General features: G+C 41.5%; 1 protein-coding gene and 2 pseudogenes across 1 annotated transcript; 2 read left to right on the forward strand and 1 right to left on the reverse strand.

Moving 5' to 3' along the window:
- LOC107473635 (outer envelope protein 39, chloroplastic-like) overlaps window positions 1-3,119 on the reverse strand; it is a 6,898-nt pseudogene extending 3,779 nt beyond the window's left edge.
- Window positions 3,120-7,161: 4,042 nt separating this feature from the next.
- Window positions 7,162-9,592, forward strand: LOC107473628 (uncharacterized). The gene is made up of 3 exons (XM_016093209.1): window positions 7,162-8,040; window positions 8,128-8,768; window positions 8,884-9,592. The coding sequence occupies exons 1-3, from the start codon at window positions 7,162-7,164 to the stop codon at window positions 9,590-9,592; spliced, it is 2,229 nt and encodes a 742-aa protein (XP_015948695.1).
- Window positions 9,593-13,141: 3,549 nt separating this feature from the next.
- Window positions 13,142-17,352, forward strand: LOC110278133 (pectin acetylesterase 8-like; annotated as a pseudogene).
- The last annotated feature ends 487 nt before the right edge of the window (window positions 17,353-17,839 follow it).

Genomic DNA, 17,839 nt, shown 5'->3' on the forward strand with positions numbered 1-17,839 from the left:
TTATTATTTTTTTAAATTTTATTTTTCAAATTTTAATTTTTCAAATATAATTTTTTTTAAACAAGTTTGATGTACTCCTGACGAATTCTATAATTTATATAGAGTTTTCTTAACCTCCTGCCAAACTTCACTCAAATTTTCGAATATCCAAATTTCTAAGCCGTTATCATTATATCCAAATAGTATATAAGTCTTTAAATAATAAATAAGAGTACACAAAAATATCAATTAATAACAAACTTAAAACAGATTAAAAAGAGTATTTCTTATGGAATAATTGTTTAAAGTTTTTAGCAAGGGAGAAAGGCGAGGAAATAATTGGCATAAGGAAAAAGAATTGGGGTCGGAATGCTAGAAATCAGAAGACATGGTTTTCATATTCATGTCATTTTTTAAAAATATTTCCATTGAAAATTTTTTTAAAATTATTAATCAATTATATTTATATTTATATTTTTTATTTTTATTTTTAAAAATAAAAATAAAAATGGTCAAACCAATTGCACCCTTAGATTCTTTTAATTGAAAAATTGTATTCTTCATGATAATAATGTCATCTACGCAAACCTCAGTCACAAAATGTGGTAAATATTATTCCCAATGTGAAATGTCCTATAAACTAAATGAACAAGCACTATTATGTATGCAAATCTGAGAGATCAACCACCATACACAAATGAAACATTAAAACATCTTTTTACTTAAATTTTTGCAACTGGCTCGCAAAATTCTCTACACCTTTCTAAAGCTGATTGGAAGAAGAGAAGGAGGAGGCGGCTTAACCACCCTCGAGGCCGCCACTATCGCTCCCACACCCCCTCACTGCCTTCGAGTAAATCATCGCATCGGTCAGTGGTAAAAGGTCCACAAAAATAATAAGCATGACTTTTTTAATATTGCTGACGTCGATGGTAATTATTATAATTATTTTAAAAAATACACAAGTACACAAGAATAAATTATATTTAATAAGAATTTTTTAATTTCGTGTATTCGTATGTACTCTTATGTACTCTTAAGATGATAATAATAATTGTCATTGTTAATCTTTTAACTATTTTTTTCTAACCTAATCTAATATTTATGAAGAAGGCATCGGGATATAAAACAAACTCTATAAAAATATATAAATTATAGAGTTCGTGAGGTACGGTACATTTTTCTTGAATGAAAAAAACATATTTAAAAAATTAAATTTAAAAAAATAATAATTTTTTATTTTATTTCACTGAAAGATCTGATATAACATTATTCACCGAAATTATAATAAAGATACTTCATAGTCTCATAAACGAGAATATAAGATAAATTAATCAAAACTCATCTTAATTATTCACCAACCTTAAAGTGCACATTAGTTGTGGTTTTCCAATTGTAGCTTGAAGGTTCATTCATATCCAACCCAATCGACAATTTTGATATCTTTACGTCTCCACTTGCTGAATGGCAGAAATTGTTCATAGGAATTCCATGAATACCAATCTCAGGTTTAAGTGAATGCTGGAAAAAAAGTAGTTCAATAATGCCATGCATGAATTTCTTATTTTATTTACATTATTTAAGATAAATTACATTGAATTTTTTTAAAAATCAAACATAATTATTAAATATATCTTTTCTTTTAATTGTCTAACATTTTACCATCATGTAACCACCTCTCTTCAAATTTATTTTTAAAATATGAACTCGTCAAAGTTGTTTTTTTATTTTTTTAAATTGATTCATTAGAAAACATATTATTACTTATTACTAAACATGTGTTTTGCATGCAAAAAAATATTTATATTACCAGTTAAAATATTAATTAAAAAAATAAATAGGACAAGAGTACAAATTAGACAAGTATAAGGTAAATATTAGGGTATAGAGAATAGAGGTTTTATGTCAAATCAAAAAGGTAAATTAATAAACACAAAAAAAAGAAGTCGTAATAAGATTTAAATTATGAAATTATCTGACTTAATAATTTATTTTTAAAAATATTATTCATACACTAAAATCAACTACTAAAATCAGTTATCAATATATTTATGTATAAATATATGTGTTATTTAATTTATTTTTAATATATATTTATATTTCAACATGTATTTTATACTGATAGCTACTGTAGAAACTGATTTTAGTACACACATAATATAATCGTTTTTTTTAAATTGGTTGAGTCATTCAAAATTGTATTATCAAAATATTTTAAGAATTCAATAGAGTAATTTATTTATCTTTCACTTCTTTCTAATGCGAATTGACAAATCAAAATATAAGCCAAAATGGTAACACGAACCACAATATTTAGAGACCTTTGACCAAGACATGGAGGTCTTGGTGTCCTATAATTTATCAACAAGTTTGAATCATGCAACCCTTTGTGCCATGAAACATCAAGCAAATCACCATTGCCAAATAGTGTAGGTAGCTTCAAGCAAAGGCTACAACAATGGAAGAAATTAATTAAAAGTTGAAATATTTGGTTACACCTCTTCATTGATGCAAACAATATACAATTAGTAGAAATCCAATTTATTAGAGATCAAAACAAAATTTGTACCTTCCATTTGCAAGAGAAAATGGGCCGCTAAATGTCCTGTTAGATTTTATTGTAATTATTATTTTCAGAGAAATATATATATAATCAAATATATTAATTCTGAGCTTTTTTTTTATTGAAGCATAACCTGAGAGGAGAGAGCACATTAGAAGAACTATAAAGCTTTTGAATCAAATTAACTCCGACGTCAAGTTTTGCTGCCATACGTGTAAGTTAAGGATATTATATCATAAAATCACATATCTCAAATTAAAATTGAAGTCACTAGAAAAAAGTACTGAATATTACGTTAATCATGTATGAACAAAATCAGAAGTAATTAACTAATTGCATTATAGTGTTTTAAAACCCTTATTATATATACGAGACATAATAATAAATAAATAATAATATATGAAACTTGTTATAAAACAATAACAACAATAATAAATAAATAAATAAATAAATAATTAAAAGAAAAGAACCTTTGCCAGCATAGACACTTTGGTGAGCTCCCATTTCTGAGTAGCATTACATTCAAAAGATTGCAAGAATAATGAATGAATGATGATGAAATGGAATTGAAAGGTGAAGGGAGACCAAAAATATTGATTTATGTCATTGGTTGCAACATATGTATGATCGATTATATTCCATCACGAATGTTATGGTGAGGCTGAAAAAGGGTGAAAGAATGTTCCAACCTTTCTTGCTTTGATATTCTTTGTTTCGCATACCACTATAAGTTTGTCACACTGTTGCTTCATCGTTCATCTTACATATGAGTCTGTTAGGAATCTCATAAAAAAAAAAATAGCAAAATTGATTTAGTTTACAAATAGATTATATATCATGATTGCATTTGACCAAACAAAAATAGAATGAATTGATCGGGTTGTAAGTGGACATCAGTAATTCAATTAGGAACAATGCTACATGGCCAGTAAATATTATTATTTTTACTCAATATTTAATCAATAATTCAATATTTTTACTCAATATTATTATTTTGTATCTATATTTATAGAATTTTTACACACAAAAAGTATATAAACAGTGTTTGGATGATAATGTTTTTCAAACACAAATACACACTAAGACATAGATATAAAATATATAATTTTTTTACTTGTTTGGTAATGGTACAAAGACACATTGATCTAAAGCAAATGTTCAATTTATTCCTGTGTTGTATTCATTACATCAAAATTACTAGCATTATTTTCTATTATTATTGCTGTTACGGCCCAGCCCAAGTGACTCGCGGGTCAACCCGACCCTATGATGATCCGACCCAAACGGTCGGGTGCGAACGGTTCACTTCGCGACCCGGACACGCGTCCCTGACAGCTCCCCACTACAGCTGTGAGGAAGCTTCGAGGAAGGTGGGCCTGTCCTCGTAGGGCCCACCTCTGACATGATATAAATAGGGAAGGACCTGCCTTTCCCTCGAGGTACGTCATACCCTTTCACCCTAACCATTTGCCCACCTGCACATTGCTGACTAGAGCGTCGGAGTGTCTTTGCAGGTGGCACCCCCCTCATTCTCCTTCCACAACGAAGTGCTCGGCTACTCGGCAAGCCCGACTCCATCACAACCGAAACAAAGGTGTCTCATTCCCCCACCAACTCACCCGACCTGTCCGGATACCGACAACCGAACATTGGCGCCGTCTGTGGGGAATCGAACTAAATGGAAGTCGCGCTGGGTCCCGGAGACCAGGCCAGAGCAGCCGGAGCGGAGGGGGCAGCCTCCGTCGCCTCGTTAAGGGGGCGGCGGAGGTCCCCCCGACAACATACAGAACAGCACACGAGGGCACGACCCTTCGGGGGAACAGGCGGCGACAGCGCCATAATAATGCAGGAGCTACGCCACAGGGTCCAGAACTTGGAGCAACAGTTGGCCGACCGGGAACGGGACGGACGAACCACCGATCCCAGCTACACCCCACCCCCCGAAAGCGAAGAGGAAGACTCACACCGAAGCCGGCCGCGGCGTACATCCGCATCCCGAACGGAAGCGGAGAGCACGCGGGAGGAGTCTCCTATCCCGAGAAGACGAAATGACACGATCATCTACTCCCGGGGTAGGCTAACCCGCCGAGCGGCTAGAGGTCGCGAAGACGAGGAAGGGAGATCTGAAAGAACACGACAACCTGTGATAATGGGCGCCACTCCATTCCACCGATCTATCCTCGAAGTCCGGTTGCCGAAACACTTCGACAAACCAACGGACATGAGGTACGACGGAACTCAAGACCCTCTAGAACACCTCACGGCCTTTTAGGCCAGGATGAATCTGGAGGGAGTGGGGGACGAGGTAAGATGCCGTGCCTTCCCGGTAACCTTAGCGGGGCCCGCGATCAGGTGGTTTAACGGCCTCCCGCAGGGATCCATCTACAGTTTCTCAGACATCAGCCGTGCATTCCTGGCCCAATTTACAACACGGATAGCGAAGGCAAAGCACCCTATCAATCTTCTAGGGGTAACCCAGAGACAAGGAGAACCGACCAGGAGGTACCTAGATCGGTTCAACGACGAATGCTTAGAAATCGACGGCCTAACCGATTCGGTGGCCAGTCTTTGCCTGACAAACGACCTCCTCAACGAGAACTTCCGAAAACATCTTACCACGAAACCGGTTTGGACAATGCATGAGATCCAGACGGTAGCCAAAGAGTACATAAACGACGAGGAGGTCAGCCGAGTTGTGGCCGCCAACAAGCGGCAACCCAGCTACAATCAAACCTGACAACAGGGCAATGGGGAAAGGCCAAAAGGACAAACCAGGGAAGAGGCGCTAAGCAAGGCACCAAGGACATTTCCCCGAGTCGGGAAATTCACCAACTACACTCCACTCGCTCTTCCCATCGTGGAAGTTTACCAACAAATAGCCGAGAAAGGAATCCTGCCGAAGCCCCGACCACTTAAGGACCGCACTGGAGGGAGCAAAAGCCTTTATTGTGACTACCACAAGGGTTACGGCCACCTAACGCAGGATTGTTTCGACCTGAAAGATGCATTGGAACAAGCGATAAGGGAAGGTAAACTAGCGGCCTTCTCCCACCTAATCAGGGAGCCAAGGAGGCGCTACCGCGACCAAGACGAAGAAGGCGAAACCCGTTCGGAAAAGAGGCGACAAGAGCCAGAAAGCGGAGAACACGGCCTCACTGTGATAAACGTAGTGACGGCCAAAAATGCCGCACCGAGATCCAGATCCGCACACAAGAAGGACGCAAAGATATTGTCGATCTCCTCCGCGCCGACGCGAAACTCTAAGAAGCCTCCATTCATCTCTTTCGGCCCAGACGACCAATGGTTCGACGACGTCCCGGAAAACCCACCCATGGTCATAACGGCCAGAGTAGGGACCGGCCTCGTCAAGCGCATCCTTGTTGACACGGGAGCAGATTCGAACATCATGTTCCGCAACGTGTTCGATGCGCTGGGATTAAAGGATGCCGATCTGACGACTCACCAACACGGGGTAATTGGACTGGGCGACCACTTCATCAAACCGGATGGAATAATATCCCTGCCAATCTCAGTAGGGCAATCCCAGGGCAGGAGATCGGCGATGGCCGAGTTTGTGATCCTCCGAGACTCCACCGCCTATAATATCATTCTGGGAAGAAAAATGATCAATGATTTCGAGGCCATAATCAACACAAAGCTGCTAGTCATGAAATTCGTTACCGACGACGGATCCATAGGGTCCATAAGGGGAGACCTTGAGACGGTGGTCGCTTGTGACAATGCCAGCCTCTCCCTCAGAAAGAAGTCCAAGGAGGCGTCCGGTGTGTTCCTAGCCGACCTGGATGCCAGAGTAGACGACAAGCCTAGACCGGAACCAGAAGGGGATCTGGAGAAGTTCAGAATCGGTGACGAAGAGGGAAGATTCACATTCGTTAACAAGAACCTCCCACACGAGTTGAAGGAGCCTTTGGTCGAAATGATAAGAGCCAACAGGGACTTGTTTGCCTGGACTCCAGCCGACATGCCGGGCATAGACCCAAAAATCATCTCGCATCATCTAGCCGTCAAGGCAGAAGCACGCCCGGTGGCCCAACGAAGGAGAAAGATGTCGGCGGAAAGAGCAGAGGAGGTGGCCAGGCAGACGGCCAGCCTCCTAGAAGCAGGCTTCATACGGGAAGTGGATTACTCGACATGGCTCTCGAATGTAGTATTGGTAAAAAAGCACAACGGCAAGTGGAGAATGTGCGTAGACTATTCTGACCTTAACAAAGCATGTCCCAAAGATTGCTTCCCTCTCCCTAACATAGATGCACTCGTCGATGCTGCGGCGGGATACCGGTATCTAAGTTTCATGGACGCCTACTCCGGTTACAACCAGATACCGATGCACCGTCCAGACGAAGACAAGACGGCGTTCATAACGCCAGGGGGAACTTTCTGCTATAAGGCCATTCGGCCTAAAAAATGCGGGGGCAACATATCAGAGGCTGATGAACAGGATATTCCACGACCTCATAGGAAAGACAGTTGAAGTCTACGTGGATGACATCCTCGCAAAAACAACACGACCTGACGACCTTTTGAACGACTTGGCGAGTGTATTCCCGTCCCTCCGACAACACGGTATGAGGCTGAATCCCCTCAAGTGTGCTTTCGCTATGGAGGCTGGAAAGTTCCTCGGATTCATGATAACCCAAAGAGGGGTAGAAGCCAACCCGGAGAAGTGCCAAGCGATACTCCAAATGAAGAGCCCAGGCAGTATCAAGGAAGTCCAAAGGTTGGCAGGTCGGCTGGCTTCATTGTCACGTTTTCTCGGAGCATCGGCAACAAAGGCCCTACCGTTCTTCAATCTCATGAAGAGAGGAATAGCGTTCGAATGGACACCCGCATGCGAGGAAGCCTTTCAACACTTTAAAGAAATCCTGGCGACACCACCTGTCCTCGGGAAGCCAAAAGAAGGGGAGCCATTATACCTGTACCTCGCCATAACAGGAGAAACCTTGGCCTCAGTTTTGGTACGAGAAGAAGGAAGGGCACAACAACCAGTCTATTTTGTCAGCAGGGCCTTACAAGGGGCAGAGTTGAGATATAACAAATTGGAGAAGTTAGCTCTGGCACTCCTGACCTCTTCGAGGAGATTAAAGCAATACTTCCAAAGCCACCAGATCGTCGTAAGAACGGATCAGGGGATCCGGCAAGTGCTCCAAAAACCCGACTTGGCGGGGAGAATGATGACCTGGTCGATTGAACTCTCTCAATACGACATACAATATGAACCCCGGCAAGCCATCAAAGCGCAGGCCATGGCAGATTTTCTAGTGGAAGTAGCGGGGGATCCAGTCGAAGACACGAACACACGGTGGAAACTCCATGTAGACGGAGCCTCCAACCAGACGTTCGGGGGTGCCGGGGTTACCCTGGAAAGCCCGGCTGGAGTCGTATACGAACAATCAATTAAGTTCGATTTTCCCGTTTCAAACAACCAAGCAGAGTATGAAGCCCTCATAAGAGGCTTAACCCTAGCAGCAGAAGTCGGGGCAACAAGGTTGGAGATATGCAGCGATTCGTAAATCGTCACCTCCCAAGTAAACGGAAGTTATCAAGCTAGGGACTCACTGCTACAGAAATACTTGGAAAAAGTCAAGGACTTGAGCCGAAAGTTTGAAGAAGTCACGATCCAGCACGTCCCGAGAGAAAAGAACACACGGGCAGATCTCTTGTCAAAGTTGGCTAGCACCAAACCGGGAGAGGGTAACCGGTCTCTAATCCAAGGAAAGTTGAAAGAGCCGGCAGTCACATTACACCTCTCGAAGCTAAGCCCCTCCTGGTTGGATCCCATTATCGACTTCTTAGAAAGCAGCAAGCTCCCCGACGACGAAAAAGATGCCAAAAAGCTAAGAAGGGAAGGCGCCAGATACGCCATCATCCAGGGTCAGCTTTTCAGGAAGGGATTCAATCATCCCCTACTGAAGTGTTTACACCCCGACCAGACGGACTACGTCCTCAGAGAAGTCCATGAAGGATGCTGCGGCCACCATATAAGAGGCAAAGCCTTAGCGAGGAAGCTAATCCGAGCTGGATATTACTGGCCATCGATGATGGCTGACTCCAAGGAGTTCGTTAAGAAGTGTGCCAAGTGCCAAGAAAATGCCAACTTCCATCGTGCACCCGCCTCCGAGCTCAACTTGCTAACGGCGTCTCGACCATTCTCGCAGTGGGGAGTCGACCTCCTAGGACCTTTTCCCGTCGGCCCGGGACAAGTCAAGTACCTCATAGTCGCTATCGACTACTACACAAAATGGATAGAGGCCGAACCACTGGCCAGCATATCCTCGTCCAATTGCAGGAAATTTGGCCAGCATATCCTCGTCCAATTACAGGAAATTCATGTGGAGACAAGTCATAACACGATTTGGTATCCCGGAGGTCGTCATCTCGGACAATGGGACACAGTTCACCGACAAAAAGTTCACAGAATTCCTCACCGGCCTGGGCATAAAGCAGAGATTCTCCTCGGTAGAGCACCTACAGACAAACGGGCAGGTCGAATCCGCAAATAAGGTCATCCTGCAAGGGCTCAAGAAGAGGCTGGATAGCAAGAAAGGTGCTTGGGCCGACGAGCTAGCCTCGGTCCTATGGTCCTACCGAACAACCGAACAATCCTCCACTAAAGAGACACCCTTCCGACTAACCTACGGGTCAGATGCAGTGATACCCGTAGAGATCGGAGAGCCGAGTCCACGATTACTCCTGAAGGGAGTAGACGAAGCCGTCGAGAAAGATCTGATAGAAGAAACCAGGGAAATGGCCCATCTGGCAGAAGCAACGCTAAAACAAAGAATGGCCTTACGCTACAACGCCAAAGCACTCAAAAGGATGTTCGAAGAAAACGACCTCGTTCTGAGGCGTAACGACATCGGCCCGTCCACCTCGGGAGAAGGCAAACTTACGGCGAACTGGGAAGGACCATATCGAGTCAAGGAGGTAGTCGGGAGAGGCGGAAGAGGAGCATACAAACTAGAAAGACTCAATGGCAAGGAGGTCCCGAGGACATGGAATGCGGATAACTTAAGGAGGTTTTATTCATAAGCCATCTATTTCGTAATAGCACTTCAGTGTCTTTGTTATAATGATTGAACCCGACCAATTCCTACATGCTATATTTGCCTATGTTATTTCCTAAACTCCTAACTTTCTACATGCTATATTTGCCTATGTTATTTTCTAAATTTTAACTCTCTGAGCAACCACTATGGGAATGACGATACGCGGCCTCGGGACTGATCACCTCGGGAGCCACTCAGTTCAAAAAGCTGTGAACAACCATAAACAAGAACGCACGCCATAAACGGCTAAAGTGAGTAAACGGAAACACGAAATAAGTCGACAGCAAATAAAACGAGAAACCGAACGTGCGGGAAAACGATCCCATAAACCCTTTAACAGGCACCAAGTCAATACGAAGTTTCAACAAAAAGAAAATATCAATAATACAAACACTATTTTTTCGGCATATCGACAATCTTCCCGTCCTTGATGGTCTTGAATATACCAATTGCCGACACGTCGAAGTCCGGAGAGACGATCTTCACTTGAGCCTTGAGAGCATCTTCAGTAACGAAAATTGCGTTCTTGCCCTGCTCCTTAATCTCCTTATGCTTCCGCTTGAACAACTCGGCTTCCTCCCGAGCGACCTTGGCAGCCGCCGCCGCTTCGTCCCGCTCTTTCTCCAGAGCGGACACCCGGCTCTGTGCAGCACTCAATTGGCTCTTCAAGGTCATTTCCTGCTCCGTTAGACGGGATACAGAGGCATCGGCAGTCTTCAATTTCTCCTCTGCCGAAGCAGCCTTTTTCTCCGCAGCGTCAACCTTATTTCCCGCTTCAACCAGCTGATCCTGAAGCGTTTTAACTTGAGTTTTGTACTTATTATTGGCATCAACAGCGGACTCGAGCTTCCGACGAAGCGAGGCCATACCAGAGAGTTCGAACTCAGCCTTCCGGGCTATGGCCGCGCCGCGAAGGAGGGTGCGGTACATCCACCGAGCCTGCCCCGAGAGGTCGGTATCATGGAAATGATCCTCTGTGCCCGGAAGCAGTTGGGCGTCTATGAACGTCCCGGCATCAAAGTTCCTTTCCATGACAGTCAAAACCCCCTCAGGACTAGACTGGGACCTCTGTCTCTTGGGAGTAGGGATAACGGACAGCTCTTCCTCCTCCTCCCGACGAGAGGAAGACGAGTGCCCAGGAATGGCAATTTCTGGAGGAATCGGAATCGCGGAAGTCGGAGTGGCGGCTTTTGCGGAGGCATCGACATCGGGAGCAGGTACTTCTGGAGGAACCGTTGCCTGTTGCCCTACGGTTTCCTCACCCTCATCATCCTGAAGAAAGGTTTGATACAAGTTGTCCATGCCGGTCACCTCGGCAGAAAGTCCCACTACAAAACAATTTGAAAAACGAACAAGTCAATAAAAGAAGCAATAGGAAAATCTAAACAAGCGACCACACGGCAAGAGAAACTCACAGATATAATCTCTGGCGGCCTCACGGTTTCCCATGAGGAGATGGGGATTCACGTTATTTTTCCCAAGAACTGCCCACAAGATGTCGGCTATCTGCCGATCCACGGTCGACATCCCTTTATAAGTAACCTTGATAAAAGGATTAGACCCCGCCCCGAAACTCCAATACGTCGGGATGAGGCGCTCCCTTTCCAAAGATAACCAAAAAGGGTGACGACCCTTAGCCGGGCGGACCTTAAAATACTTGTCCTTGAACCCATGATAGGAGTCCTCGAACAAGCCAAAGATCCTCTGACCCTGGGCAGACCGGAAAGACATGAACCCCTTCTTGTGTTTCCCCTCCTTGGAAGGGTTAGTTAGATTAAAGAAAAAGAGGAAGACGTCGACAGAGGTCGGTAGCTCTAAATACTCGCACACCATCTCAAAGCAGCGAATGGACGCCCAGCTGTTCGGATGCAATTGAGACGGTGCCACGGAAATCCGGTTTAGGAGGCTCATCTGGAAGGGGGAAAAGGGGATGCGGACCCCGACCTGAGTGAACATGGCCTTGTAGAACCAAATCCAATCGGCAACCCGGGGGGCATTGAAATTAATCTCATATAGCCGCTCGTGAGGGGCGGAACATAGACATCATAGTTCGCCTCCTCGTCGGTACCCCCACATAGATATTCGGCCTGGCGAAATTCCGTGAGCTCCTCCTCACCCATCTGATTGGGAGAGTTCCTGAGGTCGGAAACCACCCACGCATACGGGTCATAACCCGCGGCGGAGCTAGAAGCTCGGCTAACGACACGAGGCATACCTACAGTGGGGGCACCGCGCGGTTAGTCCGTAAGGTCGGAATCCGGGAAACACCCAAAGGAACCCCACGTGCCGTGACCACAAAGGGGACCAAACAAACTAAGGCCAGAACAGAAATATAAACCCCCCCATGACACACCACAGTCAACAAAAGAAAAGAAAGCGCATCCATGAAAATGCACCCATGAACAACAAGAAAAAAGCAAGCACATGGAAAATGATCATAGCAGACATGCAAATAACTGTTAAAGTGATAAAAAAAAGTAGTTACCTGGATGAATGGAGAAAATTCAAAGAAGGACGAAGCACACTAAAGAAATGGAAACAACCTTTGAATGATGAGAGCGCAAGAAGGACGAATGGGGAGGTATGATCAGAAAAGCAAGTAAATAGAAGAAGAGTGGAAGCATAAAACTGTTCAAAACCGCTCTGGTGGAAGTGCGAAAGACCTGGGGGCAGAACAGTCTTTGCACACGCGGGATTTTTCAACCCCATTTGAGCATTTAATGCTCCGCGCAAGGAACGATGCGACGAAACGGTTGCTTACGCAAACCAGAGGCCACACGCGTTGGGGGCATGTTCTTCCCACGTGCGACCGACTTGACGAGAACAAACGAAACGAGAGACGACACGCCACTGATAGTCCCCACGACCACCACTGGCGCGTGGGGGCACTGTTACGGCCCAGCCCAAGTGACTCGCGGGTCAACCCGACCCTATGATGATCCGACCCAAACGGTCGGGTGCGAACGGTTCACTTCGCGACCCGGACACGCGTCCCTGACAGCTCCCCACTACAGCTGTGAGGAAGCTTCGAGGAAGGTGGGCCTGTCCTCGTAGGGCCCACCTCTGACATGATATAAATAGGAAAGGACCTGCCCTTCCCTCAAGGTACGTCATACCCTTTCACCCTAACCATTTGCCCGCCTGCACATTGCTGACTAGAGCGTCGGAGTGTCTTTGCAGGTGGCACCCCCCTCATTCTCCTTCCACAACGAAGTGCTCGGCTACTCAGCAATCCCAACTCCATCACAACCGAAACAAAGGTGTCTCATTCCCCCACCAACTCACCCGACCTGTCCGGATACCGACAACCGAACAATTGCCACTAATTTTTCAACCTCAGTCCAAATAATTATAAACTATCATCAAAATCTTTAATTCAATAATTAAATCAATCATTTTTTATATATAAAAAAATTGAAACAAAGATTCAAACAGGAAAAAAAAAAAGAAAACTTGAACACAATATACCAGTCAGAAAGAATAATAGGTAATAAAAAAAATACAAGAAGCAGATACAATTTGAAAAACAAATATGGAGGCGGCAAAGACAAATCTATATGTAGGGAGAGGCAACGAAGGCATTGACACCGACGCGAGCCAAGGAAAAAGAGAGGTGAGTGAAGGCAAATCTAAAGGCGTCAGCACAAGCGACGGAGAAGAGAGACGGGTCAAGACAGATCTGAAGGTGGCACGATGATGGAGATGACGACGGTGATGGCAAAGGGTGACGCATTGGACGACGAGTGAAGAGGAAAGTGACGAATACAGATTTGGAGGCATCAACGCAAGCGAAGAAGGAAGACAGGCAGCCGAAGACGGCAGTTAGCGAAACAGTGGCTATCTGTCGTTTTTGTGGCTGTTGTAGCGGCGAATTCTGTGACTACTGCTAATCTGTTTTAACCCCTTTTACCTTTCACCCTTTCTCTCCCTCAATCTCATTATCTTTTTATTCTCACGACAAACCAAAGTTGAACCCTAGCCCTCAATTGTTCTCTCATCCTCAAACCTTCAGACCCTACCAAACTCACATTCATCGCCGCTAACCTCTGTCTCATCCGCCAGATTTACTCGCGATCTCCTCCTGCACATTGTGTGGTTCAAATAGGATGTATCTACACGAGAGTCCTGCCACCGTCACCTCTAGCCTCCGTTGCCGGCACCACATATCGCAAGTTCAGGCCTGTCCTACCTACTATTCGACGTCTGCGCATGCTCCTTCAAATTCACTGCTCGATTCTGCTCATTGCTCTAGCCTTTCTATCTTAGGTCTTTTGTTTTATTTTCCGATCACTGGAGTAGCTAAAAGAGATGAGTGGCTTGAAATTCGTCCCTAATTATGCTGATTGTGTTCTGCAAATCTAATATCTATTTTAGGTAAATGATTATTGTGCTGAAATCCGTTGTGAAATGATTACAAGTTGCTTTCATTTCTATTCTTTTGCTGATTTAAAAGAACGTTTTTGCTTACTGTTATTATATTTCAGTTTTGATTTGTACATTTATTCTAGATTGATAAAGTTACACGTTTCCACCTTTATTTTTTTATTATATATGTATATCTTTCTTCTAAATTGTTAACTTGGAAAAAAAAGGTCTCTCCAAAAGATCTAAGTCTGAATTAGAAAGAAAAGGAATACCGAAGTTGGCATTTTGCTTGTTCATATGTGATGTTTTTGCTTGTGTATAAATCTAATAGGTTGGTTCATTGGTTTCTTAAACAACAATAACTAGGAATAAAATATTTTGCTCTTTTGGTAAGTGGTAGGTTGAAGTTGAAGTGAACAATTTAGAATGGTTGGCAAGATGGCATAAATTAATCATTCAATTTTGGCAAACAAAAATTTTTCCTTTAACCTGTATTTTTATTATTCTTATTGCTAACTCAAGGCATAAATTTTGGTAATTTTTTTCCCGTGAAAATTACTCTGCAGCTTGTTTGGATGGGAGTGCACCAGCTTACTATCTTGATAGGAGATTGAGAGAAGAGATAAATAATTGGTTAGTTCAGTTTGAGATGTGTCCTGTCCTTTTCTGCAAACTGGCATCAATAATAAGTCTTCACCAATTACCAACTCAAAAAAATATTGCTTTCATTATTTTGTTTTTATTTCTATTTTAAGACAACACAAGATATTTCTTTTGCTTGTATCACTATGATTAAACTAATTGCTTTGGAAAAATGGCAGAGGGGTGAAAGAACTATTTTGGAAAGATAAAATCCAATCTTAATTCCAATTCCATAAGACCTAGAAGCTTTCTAAGTGGCTTTTTTGTTATTGAACCTGCAAATTCTTAGCTGTGATTATGATTTTCATTTACCATGGTCCATGGAGATTGCGAAAATAAATTTTTAATTCTCAAATTTGGATTCATATGTAAAGCAATTCTTAAATGTTTATTCGGTCCAATGAACTTCATTTGGTTTATTTTAGGGAAGAGGATAGTGCAACAATGTTACTACTTGTCTTGCTTGAAATAACGGCCGTTTAGGTTCATCTAAGAAAATGGCCAAGTAAATTACCTTTTCAAGAATTTTAAATAACAGAAGAATTTTGAATTTAGGTATTTTTTACTAGTCAATAGATCATGTTTCATTTTTTCCTTCATTAATTCACATTTGCTTAGGTTTCTAATAATGAAAGTTGTTGATTCCATATTTCTACAATTAGAATAGAGTCAAGGTTAGATACTATGATGGTTCTTCATTTTCTGGTGATAAGAAAGAAGTTAATCCAGTGAGTTTTGCAATACTCAAAATGAATCTCTTAGTTGAATTGTCAAGAGAAGCATTAAACACTTGCAAATTATATTTTTTATTTTTGGTTCTGATGAGACTATAAGGATGTGCTTATTTACAGAGACAGGACACTGAGACAAGGATAAAGTGAGACAAAATCATGTTTGACAGAGGAGACATGGACAGAGACAATGTGTCCAGAGACACTGAATTAGTATATTTTGTGTCCATCCTGACAGGAAGGACACAGAGACACTAACAAGGGACACAACTTATTTTTTATTTTTTCTTTCATTATTCTTGTTAATTTTTCATAATTATATTTTTTATTATTATATTTTTCATCTCAAATTTTTTTGAACGAAGAAAAATGAGAATAAATTGGATTTTCATAATTTATTCTAGTTTATCACCAAACAGAATACAAGAACACAAAATTTTGTGTCTCTGTCCATCAATGTCTTATCCTGTCCTATTCATGGTGTATAAATTAGACAACTCAATTGTACTTCAAAGAGGCAAGGATTTTTGCTACTGTCATGCAGGATTTACTTACACAAGGAATGAAAAATGCTTGAAATGTAAGAGACATGGATGATTTGCGACTACTTTTCTTCTTCCTCTATTATTTTTTTCTTAGTCACTGAAACTTATCACTATAACTACATGCTATCATATATAGATGTTCAGATGGAGGATTGACTTCGATATTGCATTACGATTTCTTCTGAGCTCTATTGCCCACAGGAGCTAAAGTTAAATGCCTTTCAGATGTCGATTACTTTATCAACACGTAAGATCCTTTACTTTACTTTCTACTTAGCCTTCTCTTGATTGTTGTTACGTTTTCTTAGATCATTTTGTGATAGAATTTTTTAATGTGGTAAAACAAACGGGATGTCCCTGGAACACAACACATTGAACGATTCTTCAGTCAAATTGTTGCAACACATGTATGTACTATTTTCCAACTTAAAAATTCACTAACATCTATCTCCTGCGTTTTACAGAAAAAATACCAGCTTTCATTTTAAATATACTTTTTGAAGCTTTCATCTAAGGGAGGTATAAGTTCTAAAATATTTAGGTGTGGTTTGTTTCCTCTTTTTCTTTTGCAGGGCTCTGCGAAGAATTTTCCTCCGTCCTGCACTTCAAGACTTAGTCCAAGGCTGGTAAGTTTGATAATTTAAGTTTTATATTCTACATTTGTAAATTCATGAAGTTACTAATACTTGATTCTGGAAATATCATAGTACTTCTTCCCACAGTATTTGGTATCCCGAATCAAAACACCAATCTTCTTTGTGAATGCAACAATCTGAAAGAGGTTTTCAATGCTATATTCATCACAAAATGAAAAGTTGCTATTGTTGTGAATAATTTATAATTTTTCATCCATTATTATCACTTGGTGTTATATAATATAGCCATTGTACTCTGCCTTTTGTTCGACATGTCTAATCACAGTTTTTTGTGGATGTATTTAAATTATAACTATTTTGAAAACAAGTACTTAAAGTGGTTAAAAAAGAAGCAATTAGCAAAATAACTATGAATCAGCTTTTTTTTAAGTCCATGTATGAAATTGCGGCGGTTCAAAACTGTCGCATTTTTTTAAAAAAAATCCTACATAGATTTGCCGCGATTTTAAAACTGCTGCAAATTTTTTTAAATTCACTGACAAAATAATGGCGGTTTTGCAACCACTGCAAAATCTGTTATCTGATTTGCTATGGTTGTGCTAGTGGTTCATTAGAACCGCCGCAAAATCAAATTTCCACCCGCTAACTTGCAACGTTTGTGGAACCACTGGTATACCGTATACTGTTTTGCGGCGGTTAAAAACCGCGCAAATCCTTATAAAAACCGCTGCTATTCGGCGTATCTCTTGTAGTGAAGGAAAAAGGCAATGGTGGCGGTGGGCTAGCGACAATGGTGGAAAGAGAAGCCAGCGGGAGGTAGAAAGGTGGAATGAACTAGAGAGAAAGAGGAGTTATGAGGGTTAGGGTAAAGGATAAAATTGAAATTTAAACAATAATCAAGGATAGAATTGAAAAAAATTGTGTCTCATGGGTTGTGTCTTAGTGTTACAGTTTGAAGGAAATACACTAAATATATGTATTTTATATGTACATCTATGTGTAATTGTGTTTGTTAAAATTTTGTGTCTCATCAAACAAATGGTATACATGTGTCTTCGTGATCATATGTCTCTAGTGGACAGAGACATGAACCAAACAGGATCATAATTTACATTTATATTTATCAGAATTTATACACATAGATTAATACAGTTTGCACCTATATGTTTTAGAGTTTGTGCTCATATATAAATTAGTAAAATTTACATGTTAAAAATAATTTAGTGTTTATACTGATCAAATGATGGTTAAATATACTAAAAATTGTTGATCTCTAAAATTTTTTTATTCAATTATTGACTAAAACTAAATTGATCTAATTTATTTGGCTTTAGTATGTATTCAATGGACA

This window comes from Arachis duranensis, chromosome 2 (assembly GCF_000817695.3).
Source record: "Arachis duranensis cultivar V14167 chromosome 2, aradu.V14167.gnm2.J7QH, whole genome shotgun sequence".
Lineage (NCBI taxonomy): Eukaryota > Viridiplantae > Streptophyta > Magnoliopsida > Fabales > Fabaceae > Arachis > Arachis duranensis.

Coding starts and splice junctions, on each gene's coding strand:
- LOC107473628 (XM_016093209.1), top strand. CDS start 7,162: ATGGAGGCTGGAAAGTTCCTCGGATTCATGATAACCCAAAGAGGGGTA. Junction 8,041..8,127: donor CCCTAGCAGCAGAAGTCGGG/GCAACAAGGTTG, acceptor TCACTGCTACAG/AAATACTTGGAAAAAGTCAA. Junction 8,769..8,883: donor GTCGGCCCGGGACAAGTCAA/GTACCTCATAGT, acceptor GTCCAATTACAG/GAAATTCATGTGGAGACAAG.